The sequence below is a fragment of the Ciconia boyciana genome, chromosome 9 (assembly GCF_034638445.1).
Source record: "Ciconia boyciana chromosome 9, ASM3463844v1, whole genome shotgun sequence".
Lineage (NCBI taxonomy): Eukaryota > Metazoa > Chordata > Aves > Ciconiiformes > Ciconiidae > Ciconia > Ciconia boyciana.
The window spans coordinates 40,977,721-41,001,925 of record NC_132942.1 but is presented as its reverse complement, the minus strand read 5'-3'; the positions used below and the strand labels follow the sequence as shown (position 1 = coordinate 41,001,925).

The window sequence follows — 24,205 nt, the reverse complement described above, 5'->3', positions numbered from 1 at the left end:
ATTAAAGGAAGTGAAGCATTCTCCAAGCTTCTGGAGTGCTTTATGCACAAATATATGACTCAGCTCAACTGAGAACTTCACTGGTTATCTTTATATACCTGAATCTTAGCTGACAAGGTTAGCAGAAATCAGTAAATCCACAGGTGCTGTGAATATGTGCCTACCCATTAGCATTCCCAAGATCAAGGTGGAAGTGGAAACAAACCTAAATAACTGATTTTGTGCCAGTTGGAGAAAATATAAAGACCAGTGTATGTTTAGGTTGCTAAATCTTACAGAACACTTAATGAAAGAGACCACAAGATCAAAAAGATAAAAGAGAAGAAGTCCGGATCAAAAGAATAATGCTTCCTTGTTTATCTTGTTCTGTATGTTTTTACCTCTGTAAATATAAATACGTGCACTATCTCCCCTACCCCTGTTGTAAGATTGCCCCTGTTATTGGAGGATCTGCTTGCTGCCAGGATACTGATATTTGACTCCCCTTCCCTCCATTCCTGGCTTGCCTACGTCAGGAAAAAAAGAAGTATTATCCTATATTAATTCATACTAGATCAGGAATTGTACAAGTGGGTAGCCGATCACTTTTCAGTCCATCAACATTCAAGGAACATCTAGAAAAGAAAATAACAAAATGTGGCAAACTGACTGAAGCCATTATAATAAAAATTTATGAATCAGTGCTATTAGTATGCAGTAACCATGCCTAAATATTTTAGCTCTCATGTCAGACATAAGAAAAATCAGATATACAAGAAGGCTTGTTTTAGCTCTGTGCAGACATCTCAGTATTCATGGCATGGCTTGCAACAAAACCTGTAACTATCCACAACCTAGTGAAAATAAACACATGACCCAGTGCAAAATGCACTCTTCATCTAGACTGGTAGATCTTTATCTGACAAGCAAACCTAAAACTCAAGTTGTCTGTCAAGGAAATTTCTCACCTCCTTTAAGTCTTATGATATGGAAGTCCTCAGTATACATAGTTTTCCACAACCACAATTACCTGTATTACTCCCATAAACCCATTAGTGGCTTCTACAATCACAATCATGTCTAAAAAAAGCTGATAGCAGCAGACAGGAGTCCTAGGGCACAGCAAAGAATCCTGATCAACAGCTTCCTCCCTGATCAGGCTCAGCTCTGAATACATCACCTTCTGAGATGCTCAGCCTAGAGGGAGACACCTGGGCCTAAACCTTAAAACTGTGTTTGTGAGCTCCTTCCCTCCCCACTGTTTGCCTTACTACACTAATTGTTCAAATCACATTCCCTGCCTTCCTAAGGGAAAGCATTAAATAGAAACGTTTCCTTATAATGTCCAAAGAAACAAAAAGCAGGACATAGATGATCTGTTGACTAATTCTAGGGTTTACTGCTCTCACTCACAGGTGATTCAAATCCTCTCTTTGGAGTCCGAAGGGACAGTATAAGCAATATTTACCGGCCACCTCCTGCAGCTGATGTGGAGAAAATGAAAATTAGCTACATGAAGGAGCAGAAAGCATTTGCCCTCATCAGAGAAATCCTGGGTATTATCCATATGTAGATTAGCTTGTTTTATTCAGTAGTGTTCATTAGTATCTTTACATCAGTGAAAATATTGTTATCTTGGGTGAAAAAGTTTTGGCACATCTTTAGCTTTCTGCCAGCTGTTATGGTGTAGAGACAGGCTGTTCAGTGGCAGCTGGAGCTGAAAGGAGGTGGGAGTGTTAGCGGGAGATAAAAGTGTGGCTAGAGGCTTGATTTTGTGATAAAGAAGCACATTACGGACACATGAGAGGTTAAAGAAAAGTTAGGAAGGGTAAAAGGAGGAGGTCAACAGTTAAATGAAGTTGAAATCAAAAGAGCAGATGGAGGCCATCTTTCTAAAAGCAGATAATATCTATAGATGACGATTGCTACCCCAGTTTTATTTCCTCTAAAAACAATGGAAAAAATTACCTCAACTTCACTTGGAACAAAATTAGACTACTCATTTTATTTAGAGCTGTCATTACTATTGGTGTTCAGCAAGCCTTCCCACTTATTTTCTTGACCGCTGCTCGTATTCCAAACGTGATGTGCTTAAACTGCAGCACATTGAAGCAGCTTGTGTAAATTCATTAGCACTGGTCAGTAAGAGTCTAGCAAAGCATCCCTTTAACCTAATAAGTGATGACAGCAGTAATTATTCATGCAATCTATTTTGAACAGCAGTGTTAATTCTGAGCTCACATGTGCTGTCTCTTCTTGTTTTTTCCAGCCTATCTGGGGTTTTTATGGATGCTGTTACTGGTTGCCTATGGGCAGAGAGATCCCAATTCCTACTACTTAAACAAACACATTGAGAACAGCTTTACAGATGGATTCCACGATGTCTACAGTTATCAGGATTTTTTCGCGTGGGCAAACACTACCTTAGTAAAAAATCTTTATGGATCATATAAAGGTGCAGAGTCACATTGTTTCACTTCAGCTTGCCAGATTCTGAAACATTATCTTTGATACATCTCCCTAACTTGCACACGCATATTTGACCAGAGAAAGAGGTTGTGAGTGCATAAGACTGGTGTGGATTTTTATAATATGAATACTAGTGGATAACAAAAAACCCACAGCCTGATCCCAAGTTTAATGTGCCCTGATACTTTCCTTATCTTTAATATAAACCGAAAGTTCTGCGCTGTAATTTTAAATTTTTCACATTTTACATTACTTATTCCAGATACATGCCTCAGTTTTACACAAGTTTCGTTCTGTAATTCAAAAAAAGAATGGCAGATAGGTGGCACTATAAAGCTTTTCCTCAGGACAGCTTTGTTTGCATCATTACTTAGGTCAACGTGAAGGCTAATTATGCAATATCACCATGGATATCTAGCCATATCCAGTAATAAATACGACCCATTTTCCAGCTCACATTTAAGAGTAAATATTGAAATACATTAGCAGAATTGTTCATTGGACATGACAGGTGCTGACCAACTGTGGCCATGCGAACACTGCATACAGCTACTCTGCCATGTGACTTAAAGCAAGTCACTTTTCTTCTCCAGGCCTCCGTTTTCTTCTGTATAAAATACAGATAGGTAGTGATACTGAACTCTGTTATCTATGGATGTTATCTAAGAACTCAGTTCAAATCAACACAAGGGCTTAATTTTCATGACTATTTTGCTTACAGTGTTTTTTAGAAAAGAATCTATAGCAAAATATTAATGCATCAGTGAATCATAAATGAGACGAAGAAATATTATTAGTAGTTCTGTCATATTGCCAGTGCTGCTCTTTTTCATCTCCCATTTAGGATTCATTACAGATGGCAATTCCAAGCTGGTGGGTAGTGCTCGAATTCGCCAAGTAAGAGTGAAAGGAGACACCTGCCCTATTTCTCCCAAACTCCAGCATGTGATTCAGGAATGCCATGCTCCATATTCCCTACAAACAGAAGATACATCAGATTATGGGGAACACTGGAATACTTCAGTCTTCGGTAACTCCTCTGACTTGAGCTCAGCATGGCAGTATCAGAGTCAGTCCAAACTGAGAGGGTACCCCATCTGGGGCAGACTTGCCATCTACAGGGGAGGGGGATACGTGATTCACCTGGGAACTGATCCTAAGAATGCCTCCAGGTACCACTTGTATTCTTGCAAATTATTAATATATCTGCTGTAGCGTTGATGATGCTCTTTCCTCCACCCTACTTAAGATTCATTTCAGATTGCATCCTGAGTTTTCCTGCTGTGCATTCTGCTGGATATTGTAGATATTACGGTGGTGCCATCATTGTAGTTCATGTTCCTATCATCTTGCTCCATGCTAGGTAACAACCAGGATCCAAAATCAGAACCTTTTTCTCCTAACTTACATGCATGGATTCCAGATTTACATAGCTGCAGAAATACATAATGTTGAAAAACCAATAAAACAATCCTATCAATGTATTAATCCAGTGTTGGATCTAGTCTAGCCTTTAACTTCTAAAATACTGCATTTTCTAAGGGGGTGTCAGTGGTTTTGAGAAAATAATTTCACCTAAATCTTGTTATGTTAATCTTATGTTATCTTGTTACTATGCTTGAACTATGATATGTTTGCCTGTTTTCATATCACAGTAAGATCTGTGAAGCTTCTTTATCTCTCTTTAGTGTTTATACTCCCTAGATTCCTGCAGACAATTTTGTATCTACCTTAAAAGAGGAGAGTTAGTGAAATTGTACTGAAAGTAATCTCCTGTGTGTGAATATGAATAGTAACAGGGAATACTTTTAAAAGTGAAATAATAGAAAATGAGGCCTTGAAACCCAGGATTCAAAAAGAATTTGGCAGATAAGGGACTCGAGATAAATGAGCAGGAAGCAGCATCCCACAGGGGTGGAGATCCAAACTTACAGATAACTTACGTGTTGCCAGAGATATCCATATTTGTACAGGAACCTGTGGAGGTAAATGATCAGATACCTGAGGCATCTCAGGTTTAGCACTGGCCAATATCTGGTACCTGGTTCTCCAGAAGAGCCAAAAAGAAACTTGCCATGTAGACTAATAGTACGAATAACCCCGATCTCCAGACTTGACAGACCAGATGTCCTCTTGAACATCTTACCTCTGGTTTACTCTTTCTCTATGATAATATCCAAACACTCCTATCCTCTATGTGATACTGTCTCTCTCCTGTGTGAGTTAGATCACTGGCTATACATTTTTTGGCAGAATTCTCCAGTACCTTTTCAACAACGTCTGGCTAGACACCTTCACAAGAGCAGTGTTTGTTGAATTTACAGTCTACAATGCCAATGTGAACCTGTTCTGCATTATAAGCCTGATGTTTGAAACCAATGCTTTAGGTGAGAACCTTTTTTAAGTTACACATTTCTGAAGACAGCAAGCAATGCACCTACAGAGTGCAGATTTACATGCTATCAATGTTTACCTAGTTCTTGATTCAGTAAACAGAAGTGTTTTAATAAATCTAATAATGGCAGAATCAATGCAAAATGTATAAACCATTTAGGAAAAATGTAGATTCACAGTAATACGGACCATAATGGAGGATCTTATGTTTGCTTATGCTGTGGTCTTCTGCTGATGAAGAAAACATGGTACTGAAACTTAATATCCATAATTTACACCACAGGAAGAAGAAAAATCATGTTTTCTAATAATTTCAGCTAATCAACACAATATTAAGACAAAAGGTACAAATAACAGAGTCTGTCTTTTTTGTTCCAGAAGAATTCTAATATATAGCCGTGTAATCATATAATACATAATCTGGACACAACAAAGAAAATAGTGAAACTAGATTCTGGTTTGAAGGCCATAGAAAAACATTTAATCTAAGCAGTAGCCTCCCTCAGGTCTGCCCCAGTATTGGAAAATGCCCAAACCTGACCACAAAGCTGAGCTCATTTTCTTTTTAGAATGAGATTCAGATTTACATCTCCAGGTCCTCCTGCTACATTTCTGCATTTGTAGCCCAACCTAAACTCAGCCCTGCTGGCATTAATATCATACCATCGTACGAGAGAGCACTAGCACTCTAAAAGCCATCAACTGCCTAAAATTCCTATTTGAGGAAAATTTCAAAGAACACTTATGAGGTTACTCACATAAGTCTAAATCTTAGTTTGATAGTTGGATTCTGTCTCACATTGATGTGAATGTGAGTACAGAAGTCTTACTGGTGAACTAGACTGTTTGAATTAAAACAGATGTAATTATTAGAGCACTGAGGTGAACATTGTTTGTTTTTTAGGGGCCTTCTTCACAAGCGCAGAGCTGCAAAGTGTCCGGCTTTACCCATACACCAACAGTCTCCACATCTTTGTGGTTGCAGCAGAAGTAATTTATTTCCTCTTTATTGTGTACTACATGATAGTACAGGTGAGACCCAATGGAAAGCTCAGCTGACAGCATCACCTTGTGTCTGGTTTTGATTTCACTTACAAAAACTTTAGGACTGTACTTGATTTCAGTAGTGCTGCTGCTGACTTGCACCAGTGGAAGACTGAAACAGATATTGTATCTGTATTAAATAATAGGAAGGCAACATTTTATTTGGCTGGAATGCTTATTTGAGAAAGATAATGAGAAATTAGTGCAAGATGTAGTTTTATTGATGTGCAGTAGTCCCCTTTATTGCAGAGGGGATAGCCCTAATCTTTAGAGGCGTATTGTATGATACAGGGTCACAAGACTCAAACAGTAAAACTCGTCTTTTCACAGGGAAAACTGATGAAGACTCTGAGATGGAGATACTTCCACAGCAAGTGGAATCTCCTGGAGATGGCCATTATATTGATTAGCTGGAGTGCCCTGTCGGTGTTTGTCAAGCGGACAATCCTTGGGACCCGAGACATCAGCTACTACCAGGAACACAAAGAGGAGTAAGTACTAATGCTAGTTAGTGCATCCTTTATCAGTGCTACTTACGCAGAAACAAATCTATTTTTCCTCTTTCCAGACAGCAGCTTGTCTGTGCTAGATAATGCTACTGTATATGGCTATATTCATGAAGCATGTAAGTATTTCAGGTGTCAGCAATAGGATTTTCTTCTGATACTGCTCTAATAAAATCCAGAAGACCTGAGCACCAAGTTCCCTAGCCTAGCTGCTAGTTCCCTATCTGCATCACCCTCTTCTGAGTCAACAAGCCTTTCTGCTACAGGACATCCATCCAGATAGTACATAATCTGCCTCATTCTTTGTTGTAAACAGCCATTGGTTAGAGGACAATAATGGCTTATTTTATACAGAATGGAAAATGATAACATCTGTTAAAAAACGGTCACACGGGAAAGAGTTCATAGATCACAGTATAATTTAGGAAGGAAAGGACCTCTGGAGGTCTCTGCTCCAACCTCCTGCTTTGGTGTCAGATCATGTTGCTCTGGGCTTTGTTTGGTTGAATTTTGAGTAACTCTGAGGATAGAGGTTCCACACCCTCCCTGGACCCCTGCTCCAGTGCCGAACCACTCTCACTGTGGGAGAAAAAAAAAGAGGTTTTTTTCATGTCCAGCTGGAATTCCTCTTACTGCAACTTGTGGCTGTTGTCTCTTGTCCTTTCATTGTGCACCTCCAGGAAGTGTCTTACTACATCCTCTCTATAACCACTGACTAGGTAGTTCGAGACAGCAATTAAAGGCCTCCTTAGCTTTCTTTTCTCCAGGCTGAACAAACCCAGCTCCCGCATCCTTCTCTCGTATGTCCTGTACTCCGACTCCCAACCATCTCAGTGGCCCTTCCCTGGACTCAATGTCCTCCTTGCACTGGGGAGCCCAAAACTGGACTCAGTATTTCAGGTGGAACCTCGCAAGTGCTGAATGAGAGGAAAGAACAAACACTTCCTTGAACCTGACAGCTACATTCTTGCTAATGCAGCATGCATATATCATATAGGTATATGTCATGTGCTATATTAGCATACACAATTTATAAAATCGTTTTGTGGTCACCTCTGTTGTAACAAAATCGTAAGTACAAACAATGTGCTACCTTTATAAATGGTAAATATAAGTATTACCAAGTTTTTTTCAGCTAGCATTAAGACTTGACTCGCCTCAGTCACAGATGACAGTTCTGACCTCCAATCTTTTACTTCATTCCTTACAGTACCTTCTCACACATCTTGATGGAAATTAGCTAATCCTGTCACAGCTAGCACATCCTGCTAGCTGCACAGCACCACAACCCCATCCTCTCAACGACACATGCACAGAAGAACCTGTCTTCCTTCCCAAGGGTCAGAATTTGATAGTAAGTTTGCATTAGCTGCCTTCAAACTGTGACTTGGTAAAAATGAGCAGCATTTGGGCTACAGCCTAGGCCCTCTCTCAGCTCTAGCTAATGCTCATAAAAAAACTCTGCCATGTACAACTGAGCTTTTTGTGTGCACAGCAGGAAGTACGGACGGGAACATTCAAGCAAGAACTCAAGTTAGCTCTCCATTGAAAACAAGGACAGAGCGACTGGCTTTCCCAGCATACTCATTTATGCCCTTCAAAGGCTTCTGTGTGCACGGTCTATTACATCTTTTCTTTTTTTCTAACAGCTGTGTAAGCTTTAATGAAACAGCAAGAGCTGATGCAGTTCTTGGCTACCTGATTGCATTCCTAGTGCTTCTCTCCACAGTGAAACTGTGGCATCTCCTGAGGCTCAACCCTAAACTAAACATGATCACTTCAACTCTACGGAGGGCATGGGGTGATATCTCTGGATTCATCACTGTTATTGCAATCATGTTCCTCGCCTATTCCATTGCTGTGAGTACCGCTGGTTTCTGTTGTCTGCAGTCTGCATCCAGGTACTGTCAGGTTAAATGAATTATTTCTGAATGGTGAAGGCAACATAGCTTTGAAATGTAAAACTGAATAAAGCTGCCTATCTAAATCTTGGGTTAGCAGCTTGGAGCCCAATTCTTCAGTATAAGTGTAAGACAAGTTAAATTATCCACTTGTCTGTTCTTTGCAAACTGAAATTTAGTACAAAAATCAAACACTGAGATGAAAAAATGGATTCTCTGTGTGTAATAGGTGTGACGAAGAACAAAGTACAGGAAAAATCATTTTCTGGATATAGCTCAAACTGGGGAGAGTGCAGCAAGTGCCATTGTCTGTTTGGCTAGTTTTTAAGTGGGAAATAATTATTTTTCTGCCTATTATAGGAATGCTTATTATGCAAATAAAATTATATTTTAATTCCAATGAGATTAAAGAATTATTGGACTGCAACTATTTATGTATATTTACTGTTTTAGCTGAAACGTTTTCTGTAAACCTTCTGGCAGAGTAATGTGGGAAATTCAGCACATCTCAATTGCAAAATCACTGAAAAAGTGGAAACCATCTAAGCCAAATCCAAACTGTCCTGTAAAGGGCAGCCCTGTGACAAATGGGACCTGCTGCAGTCTCACACTGCCTGATTTCACGTTCCTCGTCTCTCCCTCCAGCACTGACACTCTAGCAACTGAGTAGCTTTAGGCAGTGGTGTGGCCACAAACTTCACAGGTAAAATAAGTGATGAGATCAGTTCCATGACCCAGCCTGTTGTCACATCATGCAAGTGATGGAGCTGTGAAAGAAAGAGGCAGAGGGATGGAGAAAAAGGTGAGACTGCAGCAGCCTCCATTTAAATCAGACACAGTAGGCCCACAAGACATAAATGAAGAAAATCGCTCCTTGGTTACTGAGGGCAAACAAGGAGGTTGCCTGTTTGAAAGGATCAGTGCACTGAAAGGCAAGTGTTTGTGACTATGATTAATTTGGTCAATTATGCAGGGATAAGTCTGCTCCCTGGAGGTGGACTAAATTACTTTCATGATTTTGTCATGTATTTGCAGATTTTTTACATATCTAGTGGCAAGTTGAGCAGATATAAGACATTCTTATATCCATGATAAATGGTCTTACAGCTAAACACATTCAGAAAGTCTGAATCCAGTTCTTAGCTCTTCTTCTGTGACCGTGTCTGGTGTTGCCCCGTTTGTAAACAAAAAAAACCCCAAAACACAAAAAAAGCTTCACGGCTCTGATGACAAGCTAGGAGGGCTTTCTCTGAATACAGCAGTCATTAGCGGATTTTGCAGCAAGTACTCTGACCATGACACAAGATATACCTTCTTTCCTCTGCAGACAAACTTGATATTTGGCTGGAAGCTCTACTCTTACAAAACTCTCTTTGATTCAGCAGAGACCATGGTCAGTCTTCAGCTGGGAATCTTCAACTATGAGGAGGTACCACCTCTAATTGTGAGAAGTTTATCACTGTATAATTAGCATCTCAGCTATCAAATATGCTTTGACCCAGCAAATAGAAGGACTTTCAATTAGTACTAGACATTAATCTAATATTGCAAGCTCCACAGCTTCCTAAAGCAGCCACCTTTTCTCATCAAGACAAGAAAAAGACACCAAGTGAAATATATCTCACATCCCATTTTGACCATCAGTAGACTCAAAATGAGCCTTCCACTGAGAAAGTTGCTCACATTGTAACTAGATATGTTACTTATTATTTACAGAAAGTTTTCAGCAATTTCCTTAGAAAGCTACAGAACGAAATGTGAGCGATGCCCTGCATTTGTTCTGAACACACATCCATTAGCTTCTCAAAAAAGGCAAGGCCTTCCACAAGGGAACTTTATGTTATATTTATTTTTATTATTCTTGACTTTTTCATTAAGTTCTTTCAAATATTACAATATCCTTTGAACAACTCTTTGTGGATTAAGGTAGTTCCCAGGCATCTCTGATGGTGAAGCCCTCCCTGGTGGATGGTTTTAGACCACGGATCCCATACCCCAACAGGGTAGGGGTAGCTTTGAAGATCAGTAATGGGGCATAAAGTTTTTCACGTCCACAACTCATGTTGTTAATCATGAAAATACATTCCTACATTATACCTTCCATGAAAATGAAGTTTTGGGATTTCTGCACAACCCTTAGTTGATATGTGTCCATGACAATCTTGACTGAGCTTCTTTGTAAAGACACTACTAAATAAAAGCATACAGAGATTTCATCTATGCTTTGAAAGCTGATGCATGATGAAGCTTCAGCTGTTCTGTGGATAAACAGATCTCCAGGCTTGTCAACTTTCACGTGAAACTTTCATACAGTTACATTCAAATGCAAACACTTAAAAAATCCTAAAGATTGCCTATATTCATATATCATATATAAAAAATATTCTACCATCTTTTTACCATATCACATAAATGTAGGAAAGTGACTAAAGGAGAAAATTTTTATATATAATACACAGAGAGCATAATTTATTAGCCACAAGGATTTTCAGAGAGACAAACTCATTGTGCATTAACTGCTTGTATGTATGCTTTTTTTTTTCCAATCAAAATATGATGTCTTACCTTATTAATACTACAGGTCTTGGACTACAATCCAATTTTAGGGTCCTTCTTAATTGGATCCTGCATAATTTTCATGACATTTGTGGTACTGAATCTGTTCATTTCGGTGATTCTGGTTGCCTTTAGTGAGGAGCAGAAGAACTACCAGGTGCGTTCGTCTAAGCTCTCCTGCTGTTTTTAACATTTATTGTGCAGTGCTTACTCATGATTTAGGTATTCTACCATTGGATGAAACCCATGTAAACTTAGTCCAACTCTTAAGAAGTCAACACTTACTCATAAAGCACACTTCAGATTTTCCAGATTTACACTGTCCATTCCTGTTCAGATGAGTCCCTGTTCAGATTTAGTACAAGATCTGATTTGTAGCCTTCTGTTCACATACTAAATCCAGCAAAAAGGTCTTAGACTTGTGCCCCAGCTCCATTGAAATCAGTGCCAAAACTGCTACTAAAGTCCATGAGGACTTTACAGCTCCTTTTAAAAATGTCACTGTGAGTGCCTGACCCATTCAAGCTATCAATAGCCTGGTGTGAAATCCAGCTTAGTACTCCAGTACTGTCCAAAATTCCTCTATGTTTTAAATAAAGTCAAGGGAGATGAAAACAAAGGATATGGTCAATAGAAAACAAGATATATTTAGTTTTTCTCATTGACTTCGTCTAGAAATGGTGGGTGGCTCATTGTATATACCACTAGTTGTATGATAGCTGGCAAGTGACCTCCAGGCTCCTGTAGCAACATTTCCACGGGATTTAACAAGCCAGAACTTCTTCTGTAATGTCCATGCTCACCCATGCTCACCTGAGACTTTTGTCGTGATAAAAATAGCGGCATGATGTTTTGCTTTGGCAGTTACTCATGCTCTGCTTAGAGTGAAAATTGGCTTATTTCACCTCAAGTAGAGATTTTATCTTGTGACTTTCTCTGGCTTCACCAGACTGTATCTGCTTCTGGTCTGCGCATCCGAGTAACTTACTTCTCGTTGTCATTTTAGGCTTCAGAAGAAGAGGAAATTGTTGACCTAATGCTAATGAAACTTTTCAGTTGCTTCGGGATTAAATGCAAGAAGGAAGAGAAGCAAGTTACTAATGATCAACTGAAATAACCCGTCAACGATTAAATGATAACCGCAATGAAAAATCACTTTGTTTGTGGGTAAAAGATTTACTTTTTAACTATCAGCTGCAGTGGCTAGGCTTAGGTAATCGTGGCTTCTGACTAAAATGCTGCAGCATTCAACCAATAAACTGTTGCTGAGTAATGTTATTGTAGAGTATTAGCGAAGAAATAATGCTAAACCTAAGATGAAGTGTCCCACGTATACTTCCTGTAGACTTAGCATCTGTATTTAATAAACACTGAGCTTTTGTTGCACCGTTTCGCTAAAACCACTCGCTTTCCGCCAAGCAAGCGCCATGGAAAGATGGCGACCCCCTTGGACTGCCTTCCTTCCCCCGGCTCCGCCGGGGCCGCCCGCCGGCCTGCCCCTGCCCCTGCTCCCGCCCCCGGCACAGCGGCCTGCCGGCGGGGCACGAAGCAGCTTCGCTCCCCGGCTGCCAGACGGCTGTTCAGAGACCGCTAATCCCTGTCAGAAGCCGCGCCGCCCGCTGAGGTGACCCGGTGACAGCCGCCCGCTCCCGCGCGCTGTAACGGCCGCCGGTAACGGCCGCCCCTGACGACGCCCCCGCGAGGCGGGAGCTCCGCGCGGCGCCGCCCCCCGCCCGCCCGCCCCTGGCAAAGATGGCGTGGCGAGCGTTGCGGCGGGTCGGGCCGGTCCTGGCGCCGCGCTGCCCGCGCCTCTCGCCGCCGGCACTGCGGCTGCCCGCGGCCCGGAGGTTGGCCACCAGCTCGCTGGTGCTGTCCGGTGAGTGGCGGCCGGGGGGCGGCGGGAGGGAGGCGCGCGGTGGCCAGCGGGAGAGCGGCCCGGTTGTGCTCCCTTTCTGTCAGGGCTCCCGGGAGGGCAGGGTGGGCTGCTGCAGCCGGGCCGGCCTTCAGGTGCTGGGGGCAGGGGCAGACCTCGCAGCCCGCGGAGGAGCGGTGCCGGCCGCGCCGGTGGCTGCAGCCGCCTGTCCGCCAGCCTGCCGCCTGCAGCAGCTGGTGAGGGCTGAAGTGACCTCCCTGCTCTGTGCGCCGAGCAGCCCCGAGGTTTAAACCCCCGCCTGTCAGACCCTGGCGTGCAGGAGTACTTCGTAGTGAGGCGTGTCGTGTATTTTAGCTGCCCGTGCGGCGAGGAGGAGCGCGGCCGGGTGGAGCGGGATGCTGCAGCTTCTGCCCCTGAGCTGCGCTGGTCTCGGACGGGTCATCTCCACCCGCTGGTGCAGGGGTGTCCGTATGGGAGTCGGAGAGAAGCCTCGCAAGATGGCTGAAGCCTTGCAAGGGCTTACAGCTGCAGGGGGCAATTAATGCCGCCTTGCTTTTGGCAGTGCCGGGTTTCACCTGTCCCTTGTCCCGGTGCTGACACTCTCCCAATTCCTCCTCCCATGAGGAGCTGGTTCATCTCCATTAATTGACAGAGAACTTTTATATCCTGTCCATGCTGCAGTTTTTCAGCAAAGTGGCCCTGTCCCCTCCTGGCCCTAGCTGCAGGCTTCACTGAGTGGGCCGAGTGTGGAGAAAATGAACTTGACAAAAAAAGTGGATAGCTTTTCCTGGGATCGTCGTGCTGCAACAGCTTGTTGATAGCTCCGAGGAGCATCAGCAGCAGAAACGGGTGGATGGAGGAGGCAGGCCTGCAGCAGCCCCAGCAGTTAGACTGGCGTGGGCTGCCAGGAAACCCGAGCCAGATTTTCAGGGCCTGTTTTGTGCTGAAGTAGCTTGGCTTGGTCTTACCAGCTCCTGTGCAGCAGAGCTACAGAAGTGTTAAGGCAGGAGGTGGACTTGCACATAGGTGCTTGGTGTGATTTTGCACTTAACGTAGTTAATTCTGAAAGTATCTGCTACTGTTGAAGCTCTCTTTGAATGACAGTTAGCTACAGAAGTCTGACAAACAGAATCTGTGGTACTTTAGAAGACAGGAACATTGAAGATAGGAGAGAAGAGGAGGAGAATATGCTATGAAAGTAATGACTGCCACTAAGAAGAGATCATAAATTTCCTTCCAGATAGTCTTTTAACCTGTTTAACTGCCTTCTGTTAGAAGTGAACGAAATAACATTTATTAGTCATTATTTGCAAATTAAGTGAGTCAAGATCTAAGCTTTTTCACTATTCTAATCAATAAACCCATTGTTTATCTATAGATATAACTCGAAGGAATAACATAAATTATGCTTTTGTTTAGGCAGAGAGGAAAAATTGTGTATGCCTCTCTGTGGAGGTGTGAGTTTTTCCTTCACTCTTGAGGTATATATTTATGAAATATTTAATAGAGGCAGGCTAAACTAAATGAAGGTCTGAATTCAGCATGTGCTAGTTAAGCTGAAACCAAAGTCACGTTGAAATGAACAGAGCTAGGGTAAATTTACCTGCTCTTCCGAAAAAGAATGCTTGCAGAAGAGACTTGGTATGCTTTGACATTTCATATTCGTTTAATTTGATTTATTTAATGGGCTGATCACATAAGCTCAAAGTTCAAATGTTGAGATTACTTATTAACTCTTTCTAATGTGACCTTTATTTGCAGTGGTTTTTGTTACATGGTTAGAATTTTTCATTTTTCACTTTTTTATTTTGTCCTACGAGAAGCTTATGTGCTCTTCTAACTGTTGGGAACATTTTACTGCTGTGTTCCAAAGTGATCATGGAAGTCTTCTGTTTTTCTTTTTTTTTTTTTTTTTTTTTAACCTCGCTTTATAAACAAACCTTATACAACATTATTATCCTGCATAAAAAGATATTGGTTGGCTTCTTTGTGACATGTAATGTCACAAATGTTCAGCTTGGGCTTGAGATTCTGTGTCATTCTCCGTTCATATGGTTCGTTACTCATTTCCAATGAAATTCCTATGGGTTTAATGTCTTGACCTAAAATGATTTAAGACATTTGATTTCTTCTGTTCATTAGAACGTGTCCTGAGAGATTTCTGTAGCTATAAATAATGCTAGCTGAAATTCTCTGGGTTTTTTGAGTGCTAATTCATGGAAAAATACTTCACATTTGCATTTTACTCAAATTTTTTTGTATACTGTACTTGCAAAAACATGTATTGCTCTACCGAGGTCTATAAAACTTAGGCCATCTTCAAAGACAAACCATTTTATCTGAGGCTTGCTTCTCTTACACGTGTTCAGATGTAAATAAGAGGATCACTACAATTGAAACAGCTTAAAATATGGCTGACTTACAGTGGAAAGATTTTAGCAGGTCTACAGGGAGAACTTCTGTTTTCCTTCGTGTACAAGTTCAGAAAATATACCAGGATTTGCAGAAGTGTCATTTCTCTATCGGGTGTAACGAGTCCAGCCTAGAGGAAGAGCCTGAGAGGAGGATTTTGAGCTCAAAAGGAAGGTCCAGCTGTACTACTCTGGCACTAATCGCACTGGGAGCTCTGTTTAAGAAGTTATCTTCTCCAGCTTCTGGAACATCCCTTGCCTGATTGCATAGGTGCTACAAGTGAAAATTTAAAATAAATACATTTTTTAAAAAGGGACAAAAGTATCTATGGGGAAAATACGGAAGTGAGAAAACAGACAAAGCAGGTTGAAAATGCTGAGTAAAAAAGGTTCCAGCTAAAATGTTAGCAAGAAAAAAGTTGCCTGTTTCAATTACTTCTTTGGAAGTTTTTCCATATGACTTTATAAAAAGAATTGCTTCTAATAAAAGCTAGGACAAGCTGCCCTGAATCTTACAGATCTAAAATATATGTAGAATTGTAAGACTGCTGTGAAAAGACTTAACAGGGTCTTAAATATGCTTATGTTAAAACTAGACAGAATAACTACCGTGGTATTCTCACAGTACCAGTATTAACAGAGAGCAAATTCTCTTAAGTAACAGTTACGTGTATGAGTCGCCTTATTAATTTTCCCTGTATTAATTTGCCGTAGTTTTACATAGATCTGTCACAACATTAACCAGGGAGAAGTAGACTCTATAGGAAAAATCAGAGGAGGGAAGAGAATCAGCCACTTAAACTAGCTAGGCTGCAACTTCTTTAACTGATGGCTCTGTTTAAGTACTTTGAATGAGATGCTGTAATGCTGACACTGTTTCTAACAGGTCGTTAACACTGGCCTTCCTAGGAATAATAAAGTGGTTGTCAGAAACAAACACTAAATATGCTTGAAAAGCCACTAAGCTATCGTAGAAATGCATAACTATGAGTAAAGTACACATATATGCTTTAGATTTATACTTTTGTTTGAAGTAGAACTACTCCTTTGCTTCTGTACTTTATCAGTCTCTAGAAGATTGCACAGGAACTAGTAATACCCTCAGCAGAACCTCTAGCGAGCTTCTACCATGTCACTAAGCAGCTTGTCATGAGCAGAACAAAATGCTTCTGTAACTTGTATTTACTGTTTAAAATGTTTTCCAAGGAAAAAGAACAAAACTAACCCAGTAAAAAAACCCCACAGTTTAAGCCTGCAAATGTGTTATTGTATTTAAGTGAGCAACATGTCACGTATTTCTGAAGTATCAAGTTTGTTTCATTTTAGCCCGCAAATTCACAGACAAGCATGAATGGATATCCGTTGAAAATGGCATTGGAACAGTAGGAATCAGCAATTTTGCACAGGTATTGATCCTGCCCCCCTTACCCAAGTCTGCAGTATTTATTTACACGTACCTGCTCTCGTCCTTGCTCTTTGGACAGTTACTGGTTTTTATTGTTCTAATTGCATGGGCCATACAATGAGCGTGATTTTTGGACTTAGATCTATCACATTATTTGTGAAGTGAATGCTGCTTCGGCATTCTGATAAATTCTTAATCACTTCGGATTGAGCCTAAGGAGAGCTGAACTTGATGAGAAACTTAATGGTTCAGCAGAATTTAAAACCTCCTTTATTACTTCAGTTCTTATAGGCCTGAGGAGTTTGTGGCTATGTGAAGAGGATATCATGCACTTTTTAGGCCCAGTTTCCCTTGAACGTGAATACAGTGCAATCCCTCTGGCTAAAGAACAATGGTGAATACAAGTACAACATGGCATATATTTCTTACTCTAGGATAGGAATTACTTTGGATTTTTTGTTTTGTTTTGTTCTCGTGCAAGTACTTGATTTGGAACAGTCACAGGCAAATTCAGGATAGAAATTCACTGTATGGGAAATGTAAGAAAATCTATTGTGAGAAGCTATCAATGAAGTGGAATTAATGTTTCTTAGGACAAGCAGTGTTTCCCGTAATCTCATTTTTCTGTAAATAACACTAATACTCTGCAAGATCCCTAGTCTTTTGTGAGATAGGGTACATTTGTCAGTGAAGAGGCAGAAGCCTATTCTGGTTGAGCCAATTCTTATGGTGATAAGGCTCCTTATTAAGTCAGTAAAGACAAACTGTATGCTAACAGCTCTCCAGTTGTCCATGTCTCTGGGGAGGAATCATTGTGTTTTCTTTCAAATCGCACTGGAAGTAAATCCTCTGTGCTTTGTAACAAAAAGATAATTCCCTCAAATCATTGGGAACTTTGTCCTTTAAAACTGTTGTTGCTCTAGCTGTTGCTAAGATCAGCAGATGTTATTTCTCATTCTGCCTGAAGAAATCTGTATATAAACCTTGTCACTCAGCCTGAGGGTTATTAACACTGTAAAAGATAAACAATAATTTGGCATTTGGGGCATGATAACAAAACAGTTTTTTCAAGTTAAATGTTTAAAAAGAAAAAGTGAATATGCAGTCCTTAAAGAATGAGAACTAAATTTAGAGACAGAGGTGACTTGTATACAGTGATTCTAGAGTTACTGTATCGGATCTCTCTTGTGTATATTTTCCTTAATGTATGCTTTGATGCTTTTGTTTTTCTTTTAAGGAAGCATTAGGAGATGTTGTTTACTGTAGTCTTCCAGAAATTGGGACAAAATTGACTAAACATGGTAAGTTTCAGCTCTAATTTCTAATGAACTAATTACTCTACTCATCCCGCTCTCCCTTTGCAAAGATGAATTTTATGAAGTAGTCTTTATGTTCATTAACACCATTATAAATCTTCTGGATGCAGAATAAATTCAGGTATTTCTACAAGAGACAACTTTAATGCCAAATTCTCACTGTCAGACTATGCATGGTAGCAGAAAATACCTGCTTATTAAACTGTGAAGACATTTATTTAAAAATCAAACATTTTAAATATATTTTTGTAATAATTTTATCTGTACTCTGTTTTTAAAATATTTGTGCTTTGATTTGGACTTGCTTGTGTTTAGGCTGGCTTATTTGTAATTCTGCAGTTACTCATTTCACGAGTTGCACGGTGTGAAACGTTTAATTGATATCAAGCTCTAATTTTTCTATGAATATACAGACTCAGTAATTTTTGGGTATCAACTGTAATCGTAGGTTTTTGCTCATTAGTGATGTACAAATTGTTACATTCTTAACCATTCAGTTACGTAATTTTCCATGTTAAAGAAGAGTGAGCACTAACAGGTAGAAAGGAAAAGCCTATTCCTGTATTTACATGGAGAGCTGTCTCGCTAGTATATGAAGAAAAGATTGTCATTAGCTTCAGACATTGCAGAACAAGAATGTAGATTTACTGAAGTAAAGTAGCGGGCCTTTCTTTTGCCATCCTTCTTGTGGAATAGGTCCGTATCGAACTGTTTTGGCCAAATCTATTACATCGCATTGAATGGTGAATGTTAGACAAAAGGTCTTTCTGTTTAGGGTTTTAATTAACCAACTTGTAGTGTTGTTTTATCTGAAGGAATTTAATTTCCATTTAGTTCTTCTCTTTTCTACCCATTCTGGCCTTAGTCTAATTCTAAGCTTTCCCAGAACATGTTGTTCTCTGATTCCTTGTGCTGATGCCTATCTACTCTTCTGACAGCTCCGTGTTCCTCCAGCCTCTGTCTTGTTTGCTTGTGGCAAGTTACTCTGGACTAACGTTGCTCCAGGCACCATTTCCATAACTGCTTACAAAATAGAAAAAAGGCAAGAGCGGCTGGGTGATTCCAGTGTGGTGCTTCTGAATACTAATGTGTGTTCTCCAGTGAGTGCAAATGTAACACTTGATAGTGTTTCTGAAGAAAAATGGGGATTCCTGAAATTGTGGCTGTGTCTATTTTGTAACCAAATTATGTATAAAAAGGTTTAAATTGTAGATAGAAGGCATATTTAGGTCTCTTGCAGCAAGAGCTGGATGTGGTTCCTTCTAACCTTATATCGTATCATATGCTGTAGGGCTTTAGCCAAAGGATTAGCCAAATACAAGAAATTTCCGTCCCTTCTGTAGTAGCCAGCTAGCTAGTGTTATGCAAGTTCCCCAGAATAATTCAGGAGCATAAACATCAAATTTAATACTGCTGATCATTGTATAAAGTTGGTGACTTCAATCTCTTTGACAGTTTTACAGTTTTCCTTGCTCAAGATCAAGACACTTCTTCAATGGCTAGGTCATCCCCAGAATGTCTGACTAAAAAATCTACAGTGCTTTGTATTTTCCTCTTAAAAGCGTTCAATCATATTCTGTGTTTCAGAGGAGTTTGGAGCTTTGGAAAGTGTGAAAGCTGCTAGTGAACTCTACTCTCCTCTGTCAGGAGAAGTGACTGAGATTAATGCTGCCCTTGCAGATAATCCAGGGCTCGTCAATAAATCTTGTTATCAAGATGGTAAGATGTCATTTTTATCTTTCAATAATGAATACCACCTGGATTCTTGCTATCACAAATGGCTCTGCAATTCCTAGTTCTTCCACTTTAATGGTGTGGAGGCTTAAATGGAATATATTGAATATAGTTCAAGCCCAATAAAATTTAACATGAAAGTCTTATTGTAGTCTTGTCTTTGCTGACAGCTGCTTTACAGTGTGCTCTTTTCAGACATAGACTGTGGTTGAATTTAAATCTATTTCCCTTGATCGCATTTCTCTTTTTTGATTTTGCAACAGCTCATGATACAGAGAGGTCAGGCTCTTTTACTCTTTCTAGACAGCGTCTCCTTAATGCCACTGTCAGAGACAGTACTAAATTAGATAGCTGGTCTGACTCAAAAGGCCATTTTTTATGACAGGTTTGTTTGCTCATTTTTTAAAGTACTGAAACATTGTTTTGCCTGCACAAGAAGTCCTGTGATTCTACCAGTGTTTCAGGGCTTGTATGCCTACTGGGAGTACTTTCTAAGGCAGTGACATGAATGAGTCTTTCCTGTAGGATATTAGCAACTGTTTTTCTTTTTAATTTCCTCACTACAGGTTGGCTTATCAAGATGACTGTGGAAAACCCTGCTGAACTCGATGAACTGATGAATGAAGATGCCTATGAGAAATACATAAAATCCATTGAGGACTGAGCTGGAATAATGAAATAAATCCATATAAAATATTTCAGTGTAGTTTGTCATCAATCAGTGAAGTAGAGAATATCAAGTTTTGGCAACCTGAAAGATACCATTTGTGATCACATATACAAGGCTGTAAATAATTGCAGTGATAAAAATGCTTAACATCTGCATACCTGCACGGGTGTTTTATTCTAGATTGTCTGATTTATGTAACTTCAGGATGTTATCTGTGATGTTTTGGGAAACAAACTTTGTTTGCTAAAAATATATACTTCCCATGATTCATTTGACAATCAAATTTAGTAACAACAGCCTTAATATAGTAATTCTGTTGTAAGCATATGACTGTTCTTATAACCTGAACTACAGCTTTCCCTGAAATACTTTTCTATTGCTCCCGAGATACTGAAGAGCAGTGCCTCCTTAACTTCCTAATATTTCTCTTAATTATAGTGGCAAAGATTATACCAAAAAAAGAGAAGCCATATCAACTACCTCTTTGCATGATTTTTACTTCATTACAGAATTTAGTAATCCTTTTGTTTTCCTTCTTCATTTTGCTATGTAATCAAATAGTTCTGCCTTTGAGGTGGAAGGGTATGGTCCTGATCTTCTGATTTATATGCTTTCTTAGTATGCAGAACTCATGCAATGATAGTTTATCAAGGTTCTCGAGTGGATTGTTTAGGCTATATTTTTTTTTATCTGGCAAACACTACCTATGTCACAAGTAATTAAGGAATTCTACATCCTGTGCCTAGCAATTGTGGTGATTCCAGAAGAGTAGATACTTCTGAAAATTGTGTGATCAGTAATAGTTTGACATGTAATGCATCCATGTGTGTCTGTCTTTAAGATCAAGTAGGGACACTGCTGTAATGACATCACAGGAATGAAGCTAAAACTTTTGCTTTGCAAACCAGTAAACTAAAGCAGTTGATTCCATTAGACTTAATACTTAATGAATCCACAAATGTGCACTCAAAGTTGATGTGACATTTAAGGGTAAGGTTGAGTTGTACAGATCTGCACTTTAGGAAAACATAATAGTACAGCAGAGTTTTGGTGTAAAACTTTTTTCCACAATTTTAAAATAGTGATGAGAAGCTAAGCACAAAACAGGAACGCAAACGAAGTATCTCTGAGTTGATCTAAGAGGAAGCAGGGGAATGTATAATCCATATAAGATGATGAAGGCAAAATTCATATTCCTTTGGAAGTTGCTTTCAAAAGCATAGCCCTTCTAAAGGGCAGAAATACACTGCAGGTTGTACAGAAAATTTTCTAGTGTATAAAAATGTAAGTCTTTCTTTTAAGATCTGATGTCAAAGTAATTGGTGGTTTGTTTTTTGTTTGGTTTTTTTTTAGAATCCTAGGAGCTAATTTTTTTCTACACAAGTCACAGATAAAAGCCCTGCCAAGAGAGACTCCACTGTGTATTTAAGATAGTTTTATCTTCTCTATAGGAGTTAAACTGCAAAGCGACTAAGGAAAGAGCGGGTTCGACTGTTTCACAGGAGTCCTAACTTGGCAGTGGCTTCTAAACAAAAGGCTCCAGTAAACCTAGTGTAAATGCTTTAAAAACTGTCAGTACTTATCCATTATGCACAGTATCATGCAGTATTTATTGTGACAACAGTCAGGGCCCAGAGAGCTGGGAGCTTGATCCTGGTCTCTTACAGACTCCCTGTGTCAGTTTGGCTCTTTGACCTCCCTGTGCACTTTCCAAAGGGAAAGAGAAAGTTTGTTTCAAAGTAGAATGAGTATAGGCAAATGGAGATAGGAATGCATGAAAATGTTTCATTGATACTGTTTCTTCAACACTATTTTTTTTCAACTTTACTAGAGAGTAATAGGCCCTTTCTTTACTGCCGTGTAATATATGACCCTTGTGGATCTCCCTTTAACGGTTAGTCCAGAGCATTATAATGCATTTTAATAAAATTTTTCCCTTAAATTGTTTATATTATTTCCTTTTGATCAATGAAATAGTCATTTCTGTAATCCTGCAAGGAACCTGGGGAATAGTAAAAACTGGCAGATCTGATCTCTTCCTCAAGCTTTGCCCTCATCTATGTATTAGTGGTGTTTATAAGGTTACACGCGAGTATGGATAAATGACAGCTTTCCTGAGAAACCATCTGAAACAGAATTCAACCTTTCTTTCATGGTGTACAGTTGGAGAATGGATGTTCTTTTTCTTAAAAAGGAGGACCAGGAATCACTCTCTCTAGTTCTTTTAGGGTTCGATATGACCATAAAGTGATTTATTGAATTTCCCAATTCCTCTTAAAATGGGAACAACAATACTTAGGTGCTTTTCTTGTGTGGTTTATGCTGAGATCTCTGGTATTCTGCAGTTATTTGGGCCAAAGGATGTCTATTGGAGCAAATATTTTTATATCTTTCTACAATCCACTCAACTACCTGAATTATGCTGCCAAAATAATGTATTCTTCCTTGTTTGATGTATGCTACCCAAGCAGAGCTCCTAGCTTTCAAATAATCCCATAACTTCACTACATTCAGCAGCAGCAGGAAGCCTCAGACAGACCACCATGCACAGGCTGGAGCCAGACTCTGCAAGAACATGAATGCAAAACTTGCCAACATGAATCTGTAATGAGTGCCTTTCGTCAAAATGAAAGATGCAATGAATGTGTATTAGCTTTGGTCTATGACACAGTTTTAAATGCTTTTGTATAAATTGTAGGGGAAAACATCAAACTTGTTCAGCAGTGTGTGCTCCTACAGAAAATGAATAAAGGAAATGATTTTTTACAAAATAACCACTTTATCTGTGACCTCTTAAGTCTTGATCCTGAGCTTAAGAACACTCATAATTACTGGATACTAAACATTATAGATTCTGTAGAGAGATTGGGTTTATGGCAAATTATTATTTCCATACTTTTCCCACAACCATTAAATATGTCTATCTCATAGGGGTTAATTATATTATCACCTTCCTTCTTGCCAACACTTCCTTCCGTTCCACAAGTACCAACCCCTTTACCTCTCAAGTTATCTAACTGAATAATATAAACTAAACTTGGAGCTAATTTTTTTTCAATCCGTGTCTAGTTTTGAAGACTTTTATCAACATCAGTCCTGCAAAGATTGCATACCTAAAATTCTGTCTGGTTTTCAATCAATGAAGTGCTGCCTCCCCCTGTGAATCTTGACCCATCATGTATATAAATACAAATCATGTAATTGTTACTTCTAATCAGAGGGAAAAAAATCAATGGTGTAAAACTCAAACAACAAAAAATACATAAATAATAACACTTGGTATTTTGGTGAACATAAAATAAGGGCAATGTCAACTTCACTGTCATTAAATTAGCAGTAAGACAATTACCTAAGCAGCTCTGAGGATAAGGTTAGAAGTGCAGCAGATCTCAGTTTCTAATGCCCCCGTAACTGGTGTCTCCAGACAGCTCATGTCCTGTGGATAAGGATCCTCTTCCCTGTTTCTTCATACTGACAGACTGGGCATTTGCAATCTTCCTGTTGTAATGGCTCCCATCACAGAGTTTTAATACGCCAAACTGACACATAAAGGACGTAACATCTATCTTCATGTCAGCCTAGTCATGTGAATAAACAGACCTGTACCAATAAATCAATCCAGAATGATCCTCAGCTCCTCAGCTGAGCATGCGAGGCTTTTCTGTTGTGATGTTGGGAGACCTCACACAGCAGGAGGCAAAGGAAATGGCACCACCTGCACGGCATATTTTGGAGAAGAGAAAGAAAACCCAAGAAGAGTGCATAATTAATTAATAACACGAGTTCACCAGTGGGTGGAGTGCTCCAGGTTGTCAGATGGTGATATGCCGATTTAAATAATTGCAAGTTTAAAAAAAAATTATTGCATAATTTCTTTTCTATGCCACACGGTGGCACTCAAAATGTTAAAGATGGGTACACAGGGGCCAGGTAAGGAAGTGCGGTCA

At 39.7% G+C, this 24,205-nt stretch overlaps 2 protein-coding genes across 2 annotated transcripts in view; both read left to right on the top strand.

Moving 5' to 3' along the window:
- Positions 1 to 11,981, top strand: part of LOC140656917 (polycystin-1-like protein 2) — a 42,669-nt gene extending 30,688 nt beyond the window's left edge. The window contains 10 exon segments of the mRNA XM_072873195.1: positions 1,395 to 1,535; positions 2,249 to 2,434; positions 3,293 to 3,620; positions 4,702 to 4,835; positions 5,747 to 5,874; positions 6,217 to 6,377; positions 8,042 to 8,252; positions 9,621 to 9,722; positions 10,875 to 11,006; positions 11,856 to 11,981. Coding sequence (XP_072729296.1) covers positions 1,395 to 1,535; positions 2,249 to 2,434; positions 3,293 to 3,620; positions 4,702 to 4,835; positions 5,747 to 5,874; positions 6,217 to 6,377; positions 8,042 to 8,252; positions 9,621 to 9,722; positions 10,875 to 11,006; positions 11,856 to 11,981 — 1,649 coding nt within the window.
- A 572-nt stretch (positions 11,982 to 12,553) lies between these two features.
- Positions 12,554 to 20,413, top strand: GCSH (glycine cleavage system protein H). The gene is made up of 5 exons (XM_072873333.1): positions 12,554 to 12,725; positions 16,460 to 16,539; positions 17,776 to 17,839; positions 19,442 to 19,573; positions 20,155 to 20,413. Exons 1-5 carry the CDS (start codon positions 12,602 to 12,604, stop codon positions 20,250 to 20,252), a joined length of 498 nt encoding a protein of 165 aa, XP_072729434.1. The 5' UTR covers positions 12,554 to 12,601; the 3' UTR covers positions 20,253 to 20,413.
- Positions 20,414 to 24,205: the final 3,792 nt, after the last annotated feature.